The 19,305-nt window shown below is 37.0% G+C and overlaps 2 protein-coding genes across 7 annotated transcripts in view; one reads left to right on the top strand and one right to left on the bottom strand.

Moving 5' to 3' along the window:
- Positions 1-2,461, bottom strand: part of LOC139984616 (uncharacterized) — a 9,334-nt gene extending 6,873 nt beyond the window's left edge. The window contains exons 1-2 of one of the 2 annotated variants that reach the window (XM_071998569.1): positions 2,333-2,461; positions 912-1,215 (exon numbers count right to left, since the gene is read on the bottom strand). In XM_071998569.1, the coding sequence (XP_071854670.1) occupies positions 912-1,106 (195 nt within the window). In that variant the 5' untranslated portion in view covers positions 1,107-1,215; positions 2,333-2,461. Of the gene's footprint in view, positions 1-911; positions 1,216-2,270 lie in introns of both variants that reach the window. The other variant, XM_071998570.1, reaches the window with a different exon arrangement.
- On the top strand, positions 6-19,305 carry LOC139984615 (squalene synthase-like). Of its 5 annotated transcripts, XM_071998564.1 has the most exons (10): positions 6-73; positions 7,060-7,174; positions 8,428-8,525; positions 9,428-9,611; positions 11,091-11,219; positions 12,289-12,480; positions 13,845-14,021; positions 14,967-15,119; positions 16,947-17,150; positions 17,224-19,305. In XM_071998564.1, exons 1-9 carry the CDS (start codon positions 21-23, stop codon positions 17,124-17,126), a joined length of 1,281 nt encoding a protein of 426 aa, XP_071854665.1. In that variant the 5' UTR covers positions 6-20; the 3' UTR covers positions 17,127-17,150; positions 17,224-19,305. The 5 variants fall into 5 exon arrangements, with proteins under 5 accessions (XP_071854665.1, XP_071854664.1, XP_071854667.1 ...); XM_071998563.1 differs by having other exon boundaries at positions 16,947-19,305; XM_071998566.1 differs by lacking the exon at positions 6-73 and adding an exon at positions 2,672-2,898 and having other exon boundaries at positions 16,947-19,305.

Raw genomic sequence — 19,305 nt, 5'->3', positions numbered from 1 at the left:
GAAATTGAAAGACAGGGAGGATGCAAAAGCCATTTGGAAGAAATGTCATGAAGGAATTCAATTTTTCACTAAGGTACTATGAAGATATCCAGTAAGCAAAAGCCTAACTGTTATTTTTTGAGAATATTTTGTATTCATATTTAACAGTTCTGAACATACTGCATATCTTCAGAAAACGAATGGATTACCACGGACTACCACCTACCTACGGCCACTTCCCTTCCCTCTCTCCCACCCTTGACCCTTCCCCAAACTTGACCCCCCTCATTTCACCAGGAGTTTCAAACAATTCCATCAGTTCATTTCTTTTAGATTATGTTAATTTTAAAATACACACATCTTGTCAAACTATTTGACGCCACTTGCTAACACTCCTCCCGAAACCCACCAACCACTAAACTCAATCCTAACTCACTCGTTTCCTCCCAGATTACTCCAAGCCGTCAATTCTGTTCCTTTTGCATTTCAAATCTATACCTACAGAAGTTAAATGCCAACCCTCCTCAAGTCCCTGTTAGTATCCTCCCCTCCCCCGCCCCCTACCCATTAACAGCATCACAAACCATTCCACCCCTTTATACTATTCTCATTACATACTACCCTACATCCTGAGACAGCAGCCCCTATACCAAAACAAATGCATCTATCCTTTCAATAATGAGGGAACCCCTACCCATTCCAAATCCCTCCCCGTTTTTTGACTCCACCACAAATCATTCCATCCCTTCTACTTTTAATGCCCCGGGCATGTAACTGGCTTCTTCAACCTCCCCCACACTTTACACAAAAACAATTGTAAACCTTCTTTCTACCTGACACAATATTGGATTCTCATCTCCACAATACCCCTCTATTCTAACCATCCCCACCCCTCCCCTCCCCTTTACCCCTCCTTATACTTAACAATTTACCTCCGACTCCACATCCTGAGACAATAACTGGTAACCTGTGTGACCCGTCTCCTCTCCGTCACCTTCCGATCCATCACTGAATTCATCGTCATCACTGTCCTCTACTTCAACATTTATCACGCCATTTGGCAGCGGTGGGAGATCATCTTCATCGTCACCGTCCATCGGTATATCGCCCTCCGTAAAAGGGCTCATGACTCGTGTTTGTTGTCGATACCGACAAAATGATCGGTACGCTTTAGCAGAGTGTTGCAAGTCCCTGGTTGTAGGAAGTAGAGTGGAAACAGGAGCAAGTGGATCTCACCTAAGATGGGAAATTACATCAAAGATAAAATGGCCTTAATATCTTTTAATTTCAAAATTTATTCAACATTGAAACTTTAAAACTTTTGTTTCATTCTTTCTGTGTCCCAACTGTATATATATTGAGCATTTCAGGAATGGATATAAATACAGTTTTCTTTCTTCAGAAAGTAAATGGAGCCTGAACCATCAAACTAGGTTCAAATTAACAGTGTCTTATGAGGAGATTTTATTCAAAGGGTTTAAGCAAGCCCAACCATCACATTGAAATAATCAAGTAATCTTTACAGAGATCTGTGGTGTTGAAGCCAAATACAAGAAAAATTGTGATTTCTATGGGAGATATCATGGTTTGGAAGTTTTGCTATGGGAATGTCATTTTGTCAGTACCTGTAGGTGATTAAACCACTAGAAATTGAAACCATTCACTTTTTTTTTTCTTTTTCCTTTTTTTTTTGCTTTTCCGATTTAAAGATGTCAACACTGAAAACCAATGACAGTGTTGCATCATGTTAACAAAAAAAGGTCAATATTTTAGATTCAGCTTTGCAAAACCGATTTTCATAGAAAACCAACATGGTCATACAAACGTTAAAATGTCAAGCATGTGGCATCAATAATGTCATCTTCAAACTTGTTCATGTCTCCAGTCTTGTTGTGAAGAAGCATTAAAACGTTTGATAGGCTACAGTAGTTCATATAGGTTGTCATGGTGAAATCGTGTAGGGGTGTTCGAACTTCGCAATACTGACTTTATTACTAGGCCTAAGCATTTTCCATATGACATACAGCAGATGAAATCTGTGAGTCATGAATGACTGTCCCAGGAAATCGGGGAGTTTGGTAATGTCAAACATAAAACACGTATTTCTTGGTATAACTTTTCTTGACGTATGTCACCCACAGACTAAAATTAGTACATTGAAAGGCTTAGGCCTATGCATAGCACTAATCTTATTCACAATGTATATTATGCCTTACCAAAGCTAGTACTAGGCCTAACGATAGGTTTGTACTTGAGCTAATGTCATATAATCTTATTCCAACCAGTATTACCACATCACATCGTTTTTCATGAAGAGCGATTATTCGGTAACAGCCAGTTTTCAAATACGTACCAGTTGAGCAAGTTATTAGACTTTTTCTGTCAAAAATGATAACACTGTCTAGAAAACATCGACTCTACCATTTCTTGGTACGCCGAGTGCTATAGAAATCTAGCATATTTATGTAAATAATACAACTATGATCCGTGACCAATTGTGATACAATATTTGCTAGAAGATCAAAACAAGTTCATCGAAATTTAAGACCTAGTATATTTCTTGTTTTATCAAATATACACCGCAAAATTGATTTTATTAATCATGCTAATAACAATAAAGGTTATGGGGCCCAGTTTAACTTTCCAGACGAAACATACATGACACATTCATCGTAATTATTATCTGGACAATATTACTAGTAATAGTATTAGGCAAAAAGTAACCTTGGCTACAAGTCGCTCTGGGTGTATGTGGGCATCAACGTTGTTAACGAAAATAATAAAGCATTTCGTGGAAAGACGTGATATTTGACATCTCAGATAAACAACAGGCAAAGCTACACGCCGACCCGTTTTGGGTCCGGAAATTTAACTTTGACATAACGTTAGGTTAAACGTTAGGCACCTGCACAGTCACAGGTAAAAACTTTCCCTCAAACTGCAACAGTTAGGCTAGGCCTAGCCTAAGTATACCTTGTACTGTATGCAAAAACGCAGACATGTGACCAACAGTACACAGGTCTACTCTTAGTTACTTAGCCTAACTGTGTATACCTAGGTCTAACTCTAAGCATATCTTGTTGCTGTTACTGCTAGTATTTAGTAATTGGATTCTGATGAGTAACAACTTAAGATAAACACCGCCCAATTGTTGGTTCAAGTTTTAGTTTACATGCAGCAGATAAATGCCTTGACTGGGATAGGGGTCGGGTGGGGGGGGGGGGGGCAGAACCAACTTGTGACTTTACTTGACTTTCAATGAAACAAGTGACTTTGACTTGGTTTGCCCTTAACCTGTTGACAATACCAGAAGAGAGACAATTTGTTAATAAAAGGAGCCCTTGAAAAGATTGAAGTTGATGCACCATGTAAACAAATATTCAGTTTGTTTTGTTCTCAATATCACTTTTATTGAATCATCAAAGGCAGACAGACACTTGTTGTTTCTTGCACAAGCACTTTTCAATGTCAATGTGTGACAATACTCATCGAGACACAACATATCACTACTGAGCCCGAAGCTTTCCGATCTTGCCACATTACAACTTCTAAATTTAGACAAGCTTTTCATAATCACCTATTATCCCTGACTGGTTGCATTGAGTTTCGTGCCTAAAAAAGGATCAAAGAGTATCCATATTCATCACAAAGACGATATTGCATCAATTGATATCTTAATGTCAAAACATATCTCATTTTTCTTTGCCAGGATATGTTTGATGGTCCATTGACTAATTTGTGCTATACGTTTTACTTTCAGTACATAAAACTCAATGACTGAATTTAAATTTCTCTTAAATAGCGACATAACCTACAGTATGCAGAGAGAGAACTGATACGTGTTGTGATTATTACTTTATAATGCTGTTTTATCATTTGAATCTTGATACATGGTTATTATAGGTCTGGTGACAATCCCTCTCCTTCCCCCCCACCCCCTCCCCCATAGTACAATATTTAATAGTAACCTTAGATTGCATAGAGCTACTGTATGGTCAGTAAATAACTAACAATAATGTTCTGTCAAATCCTCAGTTATTTTACTATAATAGACCTGTATCATATGTTCATATGCTGCTTTGAGAGAGAGGCGCTGAGCGTCTGTTTTGGAATAATATTCAGATCATTTTGATATTTACTGTATTTTTATTGATCATAAAGTAGGCCTACAGAACATATACTGAAGTTATTAGCAACACTGTGCACAGCATATATGTACTGTACTGTGCAACTTTGCTATCCAATCCATTTAAGACTACTCTAGACAACATGAATCATCTCATGATTTGCATTGCACAACTAGAGCTCACTGGAACCTGTAGGTCATTCGCCAGACTGGCATCACTTCACAAAGATGCCTTGTTGAAATGATTTTAGCTAGACCTACATCTATTACTACAACACTGTATGACATATTATAAGTTGCCATTATATAGTTTGCCAAATATTTGACTTGTGACTTGACTTGCAATAAATTTAAATCAAATGACTTGTGAGAAGAGTTGTATTAAGATCAAATGACATAGGTCTTGACTTGACATGACATGATAAATATGGACTAATTGGGACTTGACTAAAACTGACTTTTTTGCAACACTCAGCCAAGTAACTATGCCAATTTGATGAATTGAATTAATTGCAAACTAATCCGCTTGGCAGGATTTTTTAATTTTTTATTAGCCTTTGAAGAAGATCCTGCTAGGATCAAAACGTCAGGCCAACTTACTTTTACACATGTTCTCCTACACAGGCTCTCTAGTGGATAAGCAGTTTGCTAACAATTTTATTTTGGCAGGAATTTTGTCGACACTTTCATTTATTTTCAACTAAATTGTTGTTTTATCTTATACCAATTAGGAAAACAATTGTTTAGACTAGTGCCCAGTGTTCAGAGTGGAATACAAATTTTGTTAAATTACATTATAACTTCTAAGGCAAATTGGTTGCCTTGAAATATTTTCTTTGATATTGTAAATTGTAAAATTTAACTTTTTTCCATGCAATTTGAACATGCATTTAATTTCTTACAAGTGCTGAGGACTTTACATTTAATTTTAAATGAAGAAGAAATCACTGCTCAGGGTTTGCATTAATTTATATGAGGGCGGAGGCTTTTTTGTAAAGTTCGGCTCATTGGGGAACATCTTCTAATGTCATGAATATTCATTATCCCACATATTGGAATGTGAACTAGAATATCGGTATGTCCCTTAGTTAAAACACTCAGGTTCATGTGAACCAGGATGCTCTGCCTTACTCCTTCCATATATTCTTGTCAATTGAGAATCTGATCCCTAAAAAATAGCTAAAATATTGCGCTCTAATTAACCATTTTCCAGATCAAACCAAGGTACAAGAAATATTGCCACTCAGCCACTGTGTGGTTTACCCTGTCATTTGTTCACCTATAATCATGAAAAGCTATTAAATGCTAATAAAATACAGGTCAGTTAAACCCCTTTGTCGATTGCAAGTGGTGCATGTATGAAGTATTTTAAGCCAATTAATGCAGAAAGATCTGAACAACATAGCCCCCATCATTAAGTTTGTAAGGGTTGTCAGAAGGTCCATTTGTGACAATAGGTCAGATAATGCCCTTTCTATATAAAAGCGTTTCTGATTAGTGGATGATTCTGGCTTTAGTAAGGATATTGTATTGATGTGACCCTTCTTTGCCCAACATCTCTAAAGTTCATTTCCTCATGAAATATCTGTGATCGCTTTGTAAAAGGTTCTTGAATGGCTCTTAGCGAAGATCTTCAGGGTAGTATGGCTCATCGTTGTAAGTCGAGAATGCAACACTCAAATATGCTGGTGGTTTAAATTAAAGACAGTAGTTTGAAGGAAATCAGAGACCAGAGTAGTTTAGTCTCTGGATCTCCTCTGGCAGAGTTTGGTATAATTGCCAATTGGTACATTCACAACATTTCAGGATTTCAACAACAACAAAACAACTATTTAAAGGTATTAAAATATTACTTTTGCCTTTAATGTGTTTTTTGCTTATTTGGAAATAAGAAATAGAAAGCAGAGTGTTTCAGCAATCAAATTTTGGGAGTTTTTTTTTTTGCCCAGGACAATAATCGTTAAAGAAGGTATAGTATAATACTGCAATTTAAACATTCATGAGACATGAATTTAATATTGTCTAATAGCCTGATGCCATCTGTATAGTACAGGCTTAAATTTAAAATCTTGAAATTTAGTAGAGGGGTTAGAACTGACCATGTTTGTGGATGTGGGATAATGTTGAGCATATTTTATAGCATGAAAAATTGAGTTAGGTTTGTTGATCAGATACACATGAGAGATTGTCTGTGTACAGCTTACTGTATAATATTGTTATATTGAAATAATTATTTAACCATATTTACATGAAGTATTTTTGTGTATATCACTTTTTTATCCATTATCATGGACATTACAGTATTTAGCCTTTTCAAGTTTCCTTGAGCAAGAAATATTCAGCACTGGTACCTCGATACGGTGTATTATAACCATTAATTAGCAACAAGTTGTCTGATGCCACCCACAAGTTTTGAACTCCACTCTTAGCACTACAACACTGTGTATAAAGTAACAATGCACTACAGTACTAGATATATGTCATTCATTTTATGATGTTAAATTCAAGATATGAATATAGCAAAGACTGTTGCTATATACTGACAGATAGCCAAATTACAGCCCAAATGGAAGAATGTAGAACTTTCTAACATTTGTTGTGCACGGAACCATGTATTATTCATTGATTCATTTTCAATAAGAACAACCTTGGAACCTGAAACAAAGATCACACTTAACTTACAGACTGTAGATAATTGTGTGCAGCACTCACTAGTGTTGTGAGTTTCTGTGGCAGTCCATTCAGTAAACTGTATTATCAATGCAAATCGTCGACCTGTGTGAATATTCCTGTTGGAGCTGCCAGCACGGTAACTAACACAATTGGTACTCAGCTTAAGTGATCTATTCTTGTGCCAAGCCTTCACAGCATATTGTTTTTTTCCTTTTTTTTATTTTACATTTACATTTATTTCACTTTCTCTCATAATTAATTGTTCGGTTTTTTTTTTCAAGGTTTCTGCCCGATACGATGGATTTAATTCAAGCTTCCTTCCATCCTCACGAACTCTACAATCTTCTAAAGTTCAAACTCGGTGGAGGACGCCATGTCATCCCAAAGCAAGACTTTGTGAGTTTTCTGAGGTTCTTACTTCTTGTTTTAAGTTCATACACAGTTGAGATGGTATGTCAGTAATATATTGAATTCATAAGGAAGTCGATTTGTGGATTTAATCCTTATTTATTGTACATATAAGTTTGAGACTTGAATAAACATTTTGTTTTTCTTTCAAATTTCCTTTAAAGTTATTTTCTTTTCCTAAAGACTCATTACAGTACCTACATACACTACTTTATAGTACCTACACTATTACAATACAGTACCTGCATCTCGGCACAGACTAATTCTGCTCCCCTCAAGTGGTTAAAGGACTTCCTTCTAAAGTGCCCTGAGATTAAACAAAATGTCACCAACCAACTGGTTCAAGACAAAATTATGTTGTTTTCTGTACCTTGAACAGTTCATACTGCCAGCACTATGTAGGTGTACAGACTTACCTCCCTATTGTATTAAATTAATAGAATTAAACGAGTGGTCAACGAAATCTTGAGAAAAGAAAAGATCATGATTCTTTAATTACAAAGCCAATTAGTCAATATTTAGATCTAGATAGAACCTTGTTGAAAGGGAGCTAATTGTTGGCTTACAGCCGACATCTCATTTTGCAATTATATATTCAAGTTAACATTGCATGCTTGAACCCACATTTAACAGGACTTAAATGAATATGTCATTTGAAAGTAAGTAGACAAAGTAGGCAATATTCACTGATATTCCATTTAAAGTATACATTTACACAAAGTATGATTCAATTCTAATTTTGGTTTATATTTGACCCTGTGACCTCATTAATATTCTTGAGATGAGCACCAAAATCAATAGGGCTCTTCTACTCACTATGGCGACATTTTAAATGTTACATATATATTTATTTTAAACGTTTTACAGTATACGGTATTTGTTTTACAATATGCACGTAACAATGTAACAAATATTGTTCTTTCTATGTACATGTTATTAATATTATGGAAAAGAGTCTTTTGGAAGGGTTATTTTTAATCGAGTTCAACCAATAATTACTCATTAATAATTAACTTTATTAATTAGCCAGATTAAAAAAAAAACAAGGAAAGCTGTTTTGGTGTTGAACAACTTTAGAGAGTATGGAATTTGTAGTGGAAAATTAAAACAAAAGTTAACTCCTGCTTTTAGACTGTTTAACATATAAACGGTTTGCCAATTCTAATTGGTAATTAATCATTTTGATATGACAGTAGATCTCTTATTCATGAAATTTTCCTCTGTTTTGTCTTCGTTTTCAGTCTTCACTAAGTCCAGTAGCTCAGAAATGTTACTTTTACCTCCAGAAGACCAGCCGGAGCTTCTCAGCTGTCATTCAGGCTCTTGATGGTGACCTGAGGTAAGACAACAGCAGACAGACAGACAGACAGACAGACAGACAGACAAACACAAAAGTGACCAACAAAAAAAACTAAAACATTTAGAGAGATATTAGCAAAGATTTGTTTGTTTTTAATTTGGTACTTTTTTCTTTCTGCTAATCCAAAATGAACATTTCCATGAAAGACCTTAGAAGTGATTACTTTAACAAGCACAGTTTTTCTTTAACTAGATTGAAGAAGAAAATGCCAAAAATATTATTCACCTTTTTGCATATCATAATGATAGTCGGCAACTTTTTTGACGATCGATGCTTAAGCGACCACAAATGTGGGAGAAACCCCCAAGGGCTTATGGATTACAACTTACATGTCGGGTGGCTTCCTCTTCAACATTATATCTCAAAATTTGGAATCTTTTCAATATAGAAAGTCATTTCAGATGGGAAAAGCTTAGATTGCTCTTGGATGCAAAACCCACCTTACTATGACCCGGCCGGGAATCGAACCCGGAAGCTCCCAAGTCTCATTGCTTTAAATGCCACCTCCTTTATACACTGGGCCACAGCACCGCATATCTGTTTAATAATGATATAAGAGCGCGGGTGATGAAATTTCCACTTCTTGCTGGTCATTTCTTGCTCAGATTAATTGCATTCTTAGTTTGAGTTTCACCTAAGTTGTCTAGATTTGTAGAACTTTATGGAAATCATTGGCCATAGATAGGAACCTGAGTAATGCCGTACATTGTTTTGTTAATATGTTTGTTGCAACCACAATCCTGGGCCCTGTGGCTGTCATCCTCCCCGACCCTGGGCCCTGTGACTGTCATCCTCCCCGACCCCGCCTCTCTCTCCCTCTTGCAGTCTTGCCTCTTAATATCATCACGGTGACATCATTTGGCTTCTATTTTTTTCCGCAGACATGCAGTGTGTATCTTCTACCTGGTATTGAGGGCGCTAGACACAGTGGAAGACGATATGACCATTCCCAACGAAGAGAAGGTTCCTCTCTTACAAACATTTCATGAGAAACTTGAACTGAAGGGGTGGAGTTACACCAAGAGCAACGAGAAAGATAAAGCGGTACTGGAGGACTTTCCTGTGGTGAGAAATACTACTACAGTTAATCATTTGTATCTTAAAATCGGTGTCAAAATGTTCTCATTCGTATACATTTTACGCTCTTGGAAAAAGGGATTCCAGACTGTTCTGTCCTGGAGAACCGGTCGTTAGGCATCCCATGGTCCAGGATTCAGAGAGAGAGAGAGCTTTATATCGAATGCTGGTTCATCGTTCTAGGTCCATCTATCTGTCACGTGATGTCCCTAAGCGGGCTAACATGATGTACACCCAACTGTGTGGGGCATAACATGGGTGATACCATTTATACTTAGGGGTAAAGATACTACACAGACGGTAAAGAACCGGAAAAGGTTCCAAATACGTGACAAGTTGGAACCCTTTTTCCTAAGTAACTCTTTGACATGATCCTCGAAGAACCCGAAAAGGTTCCAAAAACGTGACAAGTTAGAACCTTTTTTTTCTAAGAGTGGATATTATAATATCCATTTCTGTCATACATTTCTTGTTATTTTGTATACATACTGTAAAAATGATAAATAAATGAATGAATGAACGAATGAGCTTCCAATAGCCATGGCTTCCATTTGTTAATAATTCATCTGTAGCAAATTATAAAGCACCATCTTGTCTTTGCTTGTCGATAATTGTCAATTCTCAAATTTGCTATTTACTTCGCTCCTCGCTTACCTGTCTCCAGTGTACTTATGCACTATTCTCTGCCTGACATACTAACCCAGTTTGGAGGAAACTGTCCCTCTTTCCATTTTGATGCTTTGCCTTTGTGGAGGTCAAAGGTCATTTGGTGGTCACGGTCTGAGAAACTTTGTAAACACAATAGTTCCCAAAAGTAAATGCTGGAATAAATGTCATACTTGATGTGAGTCCACCTATAATATGAGTACAAAAATGGTTTTTGTTTTCTATGGTCAAAGGTCATTTAAGGTAAAGCTTCAGAGAGCTTCACGCTTGGTCTGTGGCTCCATCAAGCTATGTGGAACCTTGTGCGGAGAGTTTACATTAAATGTTCTCAGATCAAATGCGGTATTAAGGAATGATGTAAAGCCTGTTGGCTATCTGGTTATTTCTCAGTGATGTACAGCTGCTAGGTAGGTTGTAAGCTTGTATGTTTTGTCAATATTTGTTTCAATTTTACCTTTGAAAACACAAACTTGACCAGAAAAATAAAAGAACAAATATTTTGGGGCTATTTTTGTCATCCTGAGATCAATCCCATTTTAACAAATGTTTCTTTACTCTTTTTAGGTTTTATTTTTTTATTTCCAGTTTTGTAATGTTACTCTACAAAACAAACTGCTGTTGCATTTTTTTTTCTGTTTTTATGTTTGGGGGGGGGGGGGAGGGGAGGGTGTGGACATTAACATCAACGTTAATCAGTTGGCTTTATAAGTTTAAACCAAAAGTATCTATACTAAAATAGAGGACAAAGTAATGTCATTGTTTCATGAACTTTTATGATTTTCTTGTTTTCTTTTTGTGCAGATATCTGAAGAGTACAGAGGGCTAGCAGAAGGTTACAGGGTGGTCATCTCCGATATTACAAAGAGAATGGGGAACGGGATGAGCGAATTTATCGAGAAGGAGGTTGTGACCATGGCCGACTGGGATTTGGTAAAAAAATAAAATTAAGATATTATAAACTATTCGATTCGCAATCACATCCGTGATCGTTAGAATTCATCAGAGTCACTAACTAGATTTTATTTGTGTAAAAGAAAGTTGGTCTGACGTTTCGATCCTAGCAGGATATTCTTCAGAGGCTAAATGACAAGTAACAGTAACAGAAGGGACAAAAACATGCACAGAGTACAGACAGGTTAATGAGCAGGGTGAACACAAAGAGATAGATGTAAGGGGATTAGTAGACAAGGACTTGTCATTTAGCCTTAGAAGAAGATCCTGCTAGGATCGAAACGTCAGGCCAACTTACTTTTACACATTCTCTTACACAGGCTCTCTAGTGGATAAGCAGTTTGTTAACAGATTTATTTGATTGAGATTTTATTTAAAACTATAACTTTTAATAATTATAATGCAAGAAGTGTCAAACATTTTGTGTAATTATAAAGCTTGACTGCAACGTGAATTTTTTTTTTCCTTTCTTGTCACTTCTGCCGGTGGATGGTATTAGCTGGCCAATTCACGGAGTTATTTCTCAGCCAAGTCAGTTCAGTTTTCTTCTCTCTTTACATCTAATGACTACCTTCATTCACTTCATCAGTTTTCCATATCTGGCTTAGTTTTCAGCTTTTCACCCCACTGTTTTCTTAAAGGCATTGAAGACTCGCCCCAAACCGTGTGAGGCCATCTGAAAAAGTTAACTTTCTGTTGCTTGCAGGTGACGTTTTGTTTGTGTCGCTACAAAATGCAGACATTAATGAAAAGTGATACCTTGTTATCTTTAGCTGGACCTGAGATGTCCATCCCTGTATGATACAGCCTACAGCCATGTTTATATACTGTGCTGTGGGTATTGACCGCAGCTGCATGTACTGACTGTACACTAGTGTCTAATTACCGACGGTAGCAAGTTGTGTGCGTATTTTCTTGGATCGATGGTGGTGTCTGACACTTATGCGACACCCCAATCGAAACTAGGTCAGATTACCGGCATTAGACGTTTCTTTTTGTGCGAGTCTTCACACCCTTCAATCTCCCTCGATCGCTTTCCTCCTTACAGTACTGCCATTACGTAGCCGGTCTGGTCGGCATCGGTCTCTCCAGGTTATTCTCCGTTTCTAGCCTCGAAGACGCGATCGTCGGCGAAGACACGGAGCTGGCCAATTCGATGGGATTATTCTTACAGAAGACAAACGTTATTAGGGATTACTTGGAAGATAGTCTCGAAGGCAGAGAGTTTTGGCCAAGAGAGGTTAGTTTTGCTCCCTCTTAAGAATTTTTGGCACAAATCTCCTTTTTTTTTTCCTCACTTTTTAAGGTGTGTGCCATCAAAGTTTTAATATCGTGATCTTCAGAGTAAGAGTTCCGCCAAAGTTTTCAAATTTTGTTTCAGGAGATTTCTCTTCTGTCTTTTTTCATTTTCTTCCTTGTTATTGGGGGGGAAACGACAGTAATGTATTGCAAGGTTAGAACACTTTGCGAACAGTCCAAACCCGGCTCCTTGGAAATTCACGGTCCTCGGAAGAATTTCACTCCGACAAAAAAGAATAAAATGATAGAAAAAGAAGTAGAATAAAAGAAGAGCAGTGTTTTATCAAATTCAAATTTTTCAAATTCAAAATTTAAAGTCAAATTAATAAGCATCAAAAGAGTGTTGGAATTTTCTTTTCTATTTGAAGTATCCTCATGTAAATGAGGAGTAGAGAAATTGCCGGTACTAGAAAAATTGTTCCCGTAAAAATCCAGCAAGGTTTTTTCAACGTTGACATATTGCTTAGGGTGTGGATGTGTTGATGAGTACACAATAACATACCAGGGTCGTCGGTTGAGGTCGCCAGCACCATACAAAAAAAAATTAAAAAATCACATTCTTAGCAATTGTTTTTAGTTGAGAAATGTCAGTTTTCCTTCTCTTTCATGTTTCTTTCTAAAAAGATTTGAATGGATTTTCTTTATATTTCTTACATTTTTTCAGTAAATTTGTTGTATGTAGTATGCTAGGAGTGGCAGAAATCACTAGTTACATAAATAATTTATCTTTAATTGAAATTGCAAGTAATAATTTATATTTATTTATCATCTAGAGAATATTATAACGTTAAAATATTAAATAATATTAATATTAAATAATATATAAATATAAATAAAATAATATTAAATAATATTAATTAAATAATATTAAAATATGTGCATAGCAACAGATGACAATTGGCTTCAGATGCTACTATTTGTTTTTGGTTTTTTTTGTATGTTTTCTTGCATTTTTTTTTTTTCACAATGTGACAAGTGGGCTTGCTTAGCCTGAACTGCCCCATTCTTTAGTTTTGTAGTAGAAATAGTCAGATATAGTCAGGGTAATATTTAGCAGGAAATATCATTGACGGGAGGGAGGGGTGGGTAGGGAAGGGAAGGGAAGTCACTAGGATTTTTCCTTATAATATCTTTCTTGATTCCTTAAATTAAGGGAACTTTGCACATTTCTTTGTACAGTTTGCCTTTTCTTTTTTTTTTCCTATTCTTTTTTTGAGATTCATCCTCTTCGAATCTATGCGCTTGTTATGAGTTTATTGTGTGTGACTTGTTTCCTATTACACATAATCACCTTTTCTTTATCAGGCCTGGTGTAAATACGGAAAGAAGCTAACAGACTTTCAGAATTTATCAAAGCTACCTCAGGCTGTCCATTGTCTCAACGAGCTCATCAATAACGCCCTACGGCATGTTCCAGACGTCCTGGTCTATATGTCCAGGTTAAAGAACCAAAGTGTCTTCAATTTCTGTGCAATACCTCAAGTAAGTGAACCTTAAGAGACAATAGGTATGACAACCACAGAGCTCCACTCCCTCCACCCACTCCCTCCCTTCAGCCCCCCCCCCCCGCACTCCCTCCCCAACTGATTTAGGAATAGGAGCTGCACCGGGTTATATAGAAGGGTCAGAGGTGAATCAAGGATTTTATAAAAGAGAGTTGATGCCCTTGAGTCAAAGAAGTAAGCTCCCCGGGAGAAATGTAAGTGAAAAAGGAGGCATAGTTAGACTACAAAGGCTATAACTAGCTCTAAATGCAAGCTTGTTCTAAGAAATACTCATGTTTTTTCTAGCGAGGTTGAGTAGAGGGTTTTGCACCTGTATCAGTGTTCTAATTCTTCTCCGACTGATTATGGCACCCCCCTTCCACCCAACCCCCCCACCCCTCTTTCCCATTGTGTATACCACTGATTCTATATCAACAATGCTTGATATATTAAGTGCAATGCACAAAGTTCATCACAAAGCAGGTGTCCAGATGATGGTATGATGAAAGCAGTGGTCTAATTCTTCCCCGACTAAACCGTTTCCTCCCTACTTATTATGGGAAGTGCCCACCTCCCCCACCCCCCCACCCTCTGTGTATACCATTGATTCTAAATCAACAATGCTTGGTATAAGTTCATCACTGCTTAAAGCCGGAGGATGGTGTGATGGTAGTCGCAGAGCTGTCTTTTTCTGAGATACCTTTGGTAATGTTTTTTATAACATTCAATACCAAAATGTAAATAAAAATGCTTTTCCTTTGTTAACCAATACAAATTTTATTTCAAGTTATGACAAGAAAAATGGAACAAAGAAGATCCTAAAAATGTGAAATAATTCCATATGTGATTAATATCAGCATTGAAAAATAGTGTCTCCACCGTAAAAGTTTCATCTGATTTGGATGGTAAACATTTCTTTCGTTCTCGATCTTTGTGGCTCTAGGTCATGGCCGCAGCGACGTTAGCCAAGTGTTACAGCAACCCACAGGTGTTCTCTGGCGTGGTCAAGATCAGAAGAGGGGAAGCGGTGGGCCTGATGATGGAATCCACGGACATGCCAAGTTTAAGACGCATCATATCCAATTATTCGTCCCAGGTAAAGTTTAGATTAATCATATAAACTGCTCTACTCAACATCTGTTTCCTGCCTACTCATACATGATACACTCCACCTCCACACCCCAACCCTAACCCCCAACACTCCCCCCTCCCTCTATAACCTTTGTTGCTAAAAATTGGTACCTAATCAGCAGACATGCCAAGTTTAAGTTGTATCATTGCCCAATATTCGTCCCAGGTAAAGTCAGATTAATCATATAAACTGTTCTACTCAACATTTGTTTCCTACTTCCTCATTCATGATAAACTCCACCTCAACACCCCAACCCTAACCCCCAACACTTCCCCCCCCTCCCTCTTTCACTTTTGTTGAAAAAAATTGGTATCTATTCGGCAATATGATACCTTAGTAAAACAGATGGAGAAAAACCCCACCTGCATGCTTGCTTTCGTATGCTTTCCAATTTCTTGAGTGAAAACAACTCCTAACTGTACGTTTAGTACGTCTTCAGTTTCACCAGAACGTGGGTTGCCATTGCATTAATTATTGTCATTTTAGTTAGATTTCACATCAATGCTTGATTGAAATGAACTCATAGCACTTATGTCAATCCATCTGAAGTGAAAAACTTGACTATAAATGGCTGCTAGAAGTTTATATTAGTGTTGATAGTCGACTCATATATTTGTAGTCGATTAATCGCATAGCTCTTCTCGCGATTACTCGGTGTCAGTTATGACGTCATCACTGTAATATTTACATTGCAGAAATACATTCAAAACAAATCTTTCCCCATGGTGCACTGTCTTTATTTATTTAATCTTCGTGTCTTAACGTGTGGTGTCTAAATCATGTTAAAACTTCTACCAAACAAACCCTGTGAACAACTTTCAATCTACAACGTTTCTTAAAATCCTTCATAGTAAATGAAAAACTTTCCAATGAAATGAGGCAACTACAACTACCTAGTTACTGATAAAAGCAAATGTGTAAAACAATAAATAGATGTTACACCTTGCAGCGGTGTTGATGATTAGTATGCAAGAGTTTTCTGTAGAAGGACGTTCTAGGCTAGGCTCTACCCTATATTTTGCACATTGAAGTTAAACTACACGCTACAATCGACACATTTCATCAGACACCCGATAAATGTGAACCAGGTTGGTAAAGAAGTTATTGTAAACATGTTTGAAGAAATGACAAATACTTTGGCAATCGTAAAAGATTAATAATTACGAATTTGCGATTATGTGCAATGATTAAACATTGCTAGGACTGAATGTTGCACTGCAGAACAATCGTATTACTAACAAGTAAACGCATGAATCTAACCGGAGCAGGTGCTTGCTGATTTTTTAACACAGCAAAGAGCTAGTGTAGCACTGTGAGAACCACATACCTTTGCCATATTTGCTGACAAACTGCTTAAGTGTTGTGTTTGATAGGTTATGCTATTTTTCAAAAGCAGATTATATGTAGTGCTAGCTTGTAGTCGAGTTATCGCAATTTAGGTTTTGAGCGCGATTAATCAAACTTCCAAAGTGTAATCGCGAACTACTGGCATTTAATCGATTACGACTATCAGCACTTGTATATATATAGACATACATTGGTTTGTTTTAAAATATGAAGTGCTGTAGCATCCTGCTTGAACAGTTGTAGTGCTATGCCGCTGTTTAACCTATATAGCCCCCCCACCCCTCACCTGACCCCTCAACCGACCCTGCACCCTAACCCAACCCCTCACCCAACCCATCACCCTACCCCTCAACCGACCCCTCAACAAACCCAACCCATCACCCAGGCACACTCTACAATTAGTAAATCTATCGTCCTTGCATTTCCTCCCTCTTTGTTTCATAGCTGGAAGCGAAGATCCCGAGAGACGACCCAAACTTTATCTTGACGCACCAGATGTGCCTAGTGATACAGGACCTGTGTCCACCGGTAAATGACAGGATTGCTAGAATCTACTACTGGGGCAGACTCTTTAACGTCCTGGTCATAATTATGGCCATTTTAATGTATTTTATCTATACATAGATAGGCTATGGGATGATCAAACTCTGCCCCCCATAATTATGGCCATTTTCATGTACCCTTATGTATACATAGAAAGGCTAATGGAATTATCAAACTCCCCCCGCCCCATCCCCCCCCCCCAACCCGCACTTATTTAAGGGGGTAACCTCCATGACAGATCAATTGACATAAAAAAGGTGCTGTTTTTTAATTTTAGTTTGAACATATCGGGTTATACTCAAATGTAAAACTTTCAATCCTTTGTTTTGCACAAACCTTTCTCAATACCCTGTTAGAATTTGTTTTCCCTCACTGTGAAAGCCTAGCATCCATTTACAACATGTTTGTTAATTTTTTTTTTTTTTTTTTTGGGGGGGAATATTACCCCACAAAAGGGCTCTTTATTCTTATGTTATAAGGTGTGACCCATGTTTTTGTTGGTCATACAAAACTGTCAAAGAATAGACTAAGTCTGTTATTTAGCAATGCATTGTACTGTAGTCTGTGGCAGGAATGGATCTTGTAAGTTTTGGTCAACTGTCAGTGTATACTGCCATGGTAATAAGGTTGTAAACATCTCTCTTTTAACTCCAGGGGGTGCAATCTGCAACATTATTTTCCTGCAGTGTTGTTAACTTGGGTATCATTGTTTGGACCACAAGTATGAGTACCCACCTCCTTCAATGAAAACTCAAAATGAAACAAGAGTATAAATAAACACAGAGTTAACCACAAAAAAAACGGGGGAAAATAATAGCCGGGTTATACAGCGTTATAACGCGTTATGACGATATGAGAGAATATGATAACATAAGCTGACAGAGGAAATATGAATACCTCCCTCATTGTAATCATAAAGCAAATTATGTATGCACATAATTTGACCACTTAAAATGTAATTGGAGGTATTTTGACCTAATTGGTTCCCGGCCAGGTGCACCTTTACTTCAGTTTAATCAACAGCTGAGTATCTTCGGTTGTGTCTTTGCTACGTACGATCAAGCAAAGAGCGGTTGAATTCAGGCGACAGAAAATATATGCAGAGTGTAAAAAAAGGTGTGTGAAATGTGTTCAGATAGCTCGTTACCATCAAGACTGATTAAAAGATTTTTTTTTTTTTTTTTTAATACTTTTTTAAATATTTTTTTACCCTCTGGATTGAGTTTTGCATTTCTGAAAGCTGGCAGCTATCAACAAAGTACTTTTATACTTTCCTTTTTGGGGGAGGGGGTATTTTTAATGTTACCTTTTTAAAGAAGGAGGTGTGGGGGAAGGAGGGTTGTCTTTTTTCTTCAGAGGATGACCTCTTTTGGCTGAAAACATGGTGAGTGCAATGTGAACATGTCTTTCAAGTTTGAAACTTGTAAACGTCATCTGTTATAGCACAAATTTTAAGGTAAGACTTTGCTGAGGAACTGTTATCTTAGATATGAAAATCATGATTGTTTAAAGTAAATTTTGTATATTGCATAATATTAAGCTTCCCAATTAAGCAGCTAAACTAACGTTATATAATAACTATAAACAAAAGAGGATAATTTCTCCCTTGTTTTTGTCTTGCCTTTTTCCGTTGAAGTTATTAAGAGCAACGTTTCAAAGGGAAAGTTTTTCACCACGGTGGACTGGATTACAGAAAACAATTGCAAAGTTGATTAGATGTTTTCCAGTACTTTGTTGTAAATACTGAATTTAGGCTATTATTATTATGATTATTTTCCATTCATTTCTAGTAACCTTACATATTTCTCTGTGTTGTGGCAGACATGTGAAAAATATCCTATAAGATGCTTTGATACTTCGAAATATTATACAAAATCCAGAAATATTTGAGTTTGTTTTGGTACGGTGTGGTTAAAAATCATGCATTGAAATAATAGTGTCGTTCGCTAACAGGTGCGGTAGGCCAGAAGTATAAAGATTTCCCGTTTGAGAATAGCGCCATCTATAAGGATGGCTTTCTCTCAGTTAAACCTTTCTTCCACAGGATTTTGCATAGTGTGCTAAATAATCAATCATTCATTTCCTTGTCAAATTCAATGAATAGCGTCTCGGTCTGCTTATCAGAAAAATGATAATAGAAAAATTATTTTTGCTCAGCTAGTATGTTTCTATCAGTATGAAATCTGGTATGATGAATGTGTCCACCTTTGTCCGATTAAAGTGTGCACTGTTTCTTATGCAGGTTGCAAGAACAATTCAA

This window comes from Apostichopus japonicus, chromosome 17 (assembly GCF_037975245.1).
Source record: "Apostichopus japonicus isolate 1M-3 chromosome 17, ASM3797524v1, whole genome shotgun sequence".
NCBI lineage: Eukaryota > Metazoa > Echinodermata > Holothuroidea > Aspidochirotida > Stichopodidae > Apostichopus > Apostichopus japonicus.
Note: the sequence above shows the minus strand (reverse complement) of the source record. Positions and strands in the feature narration are given on the sequence as shown.

What these genes read in the sequence shown, in the direction of transcription:
- LOC139984615 (XM_071998564.1), top strand. Translation starts at nt 21, where the DNA reads ATGCAAAAGCCATTTGGAAGAAATGTCATGAAGGAATTCAATTTTTCA. An exon ending in GCTCTTGATGGTGACCTGAG is followed by an intron (nt 8,526 to 9,427) that starts GTAAGACAACAG and finishes TTTTTTCCGCAG; the next exon opens with ACATGCAGTGTGTATCTTCT. An exon ending in CCATGGCCGACTGGGATTTG is followed by an intron (nt 11,220 to 12,288) that starts GTAAAAAAATAA and finishes TCCTCCTTACAG; the next exon opens with TACTGCCATTACGTAGCCGG.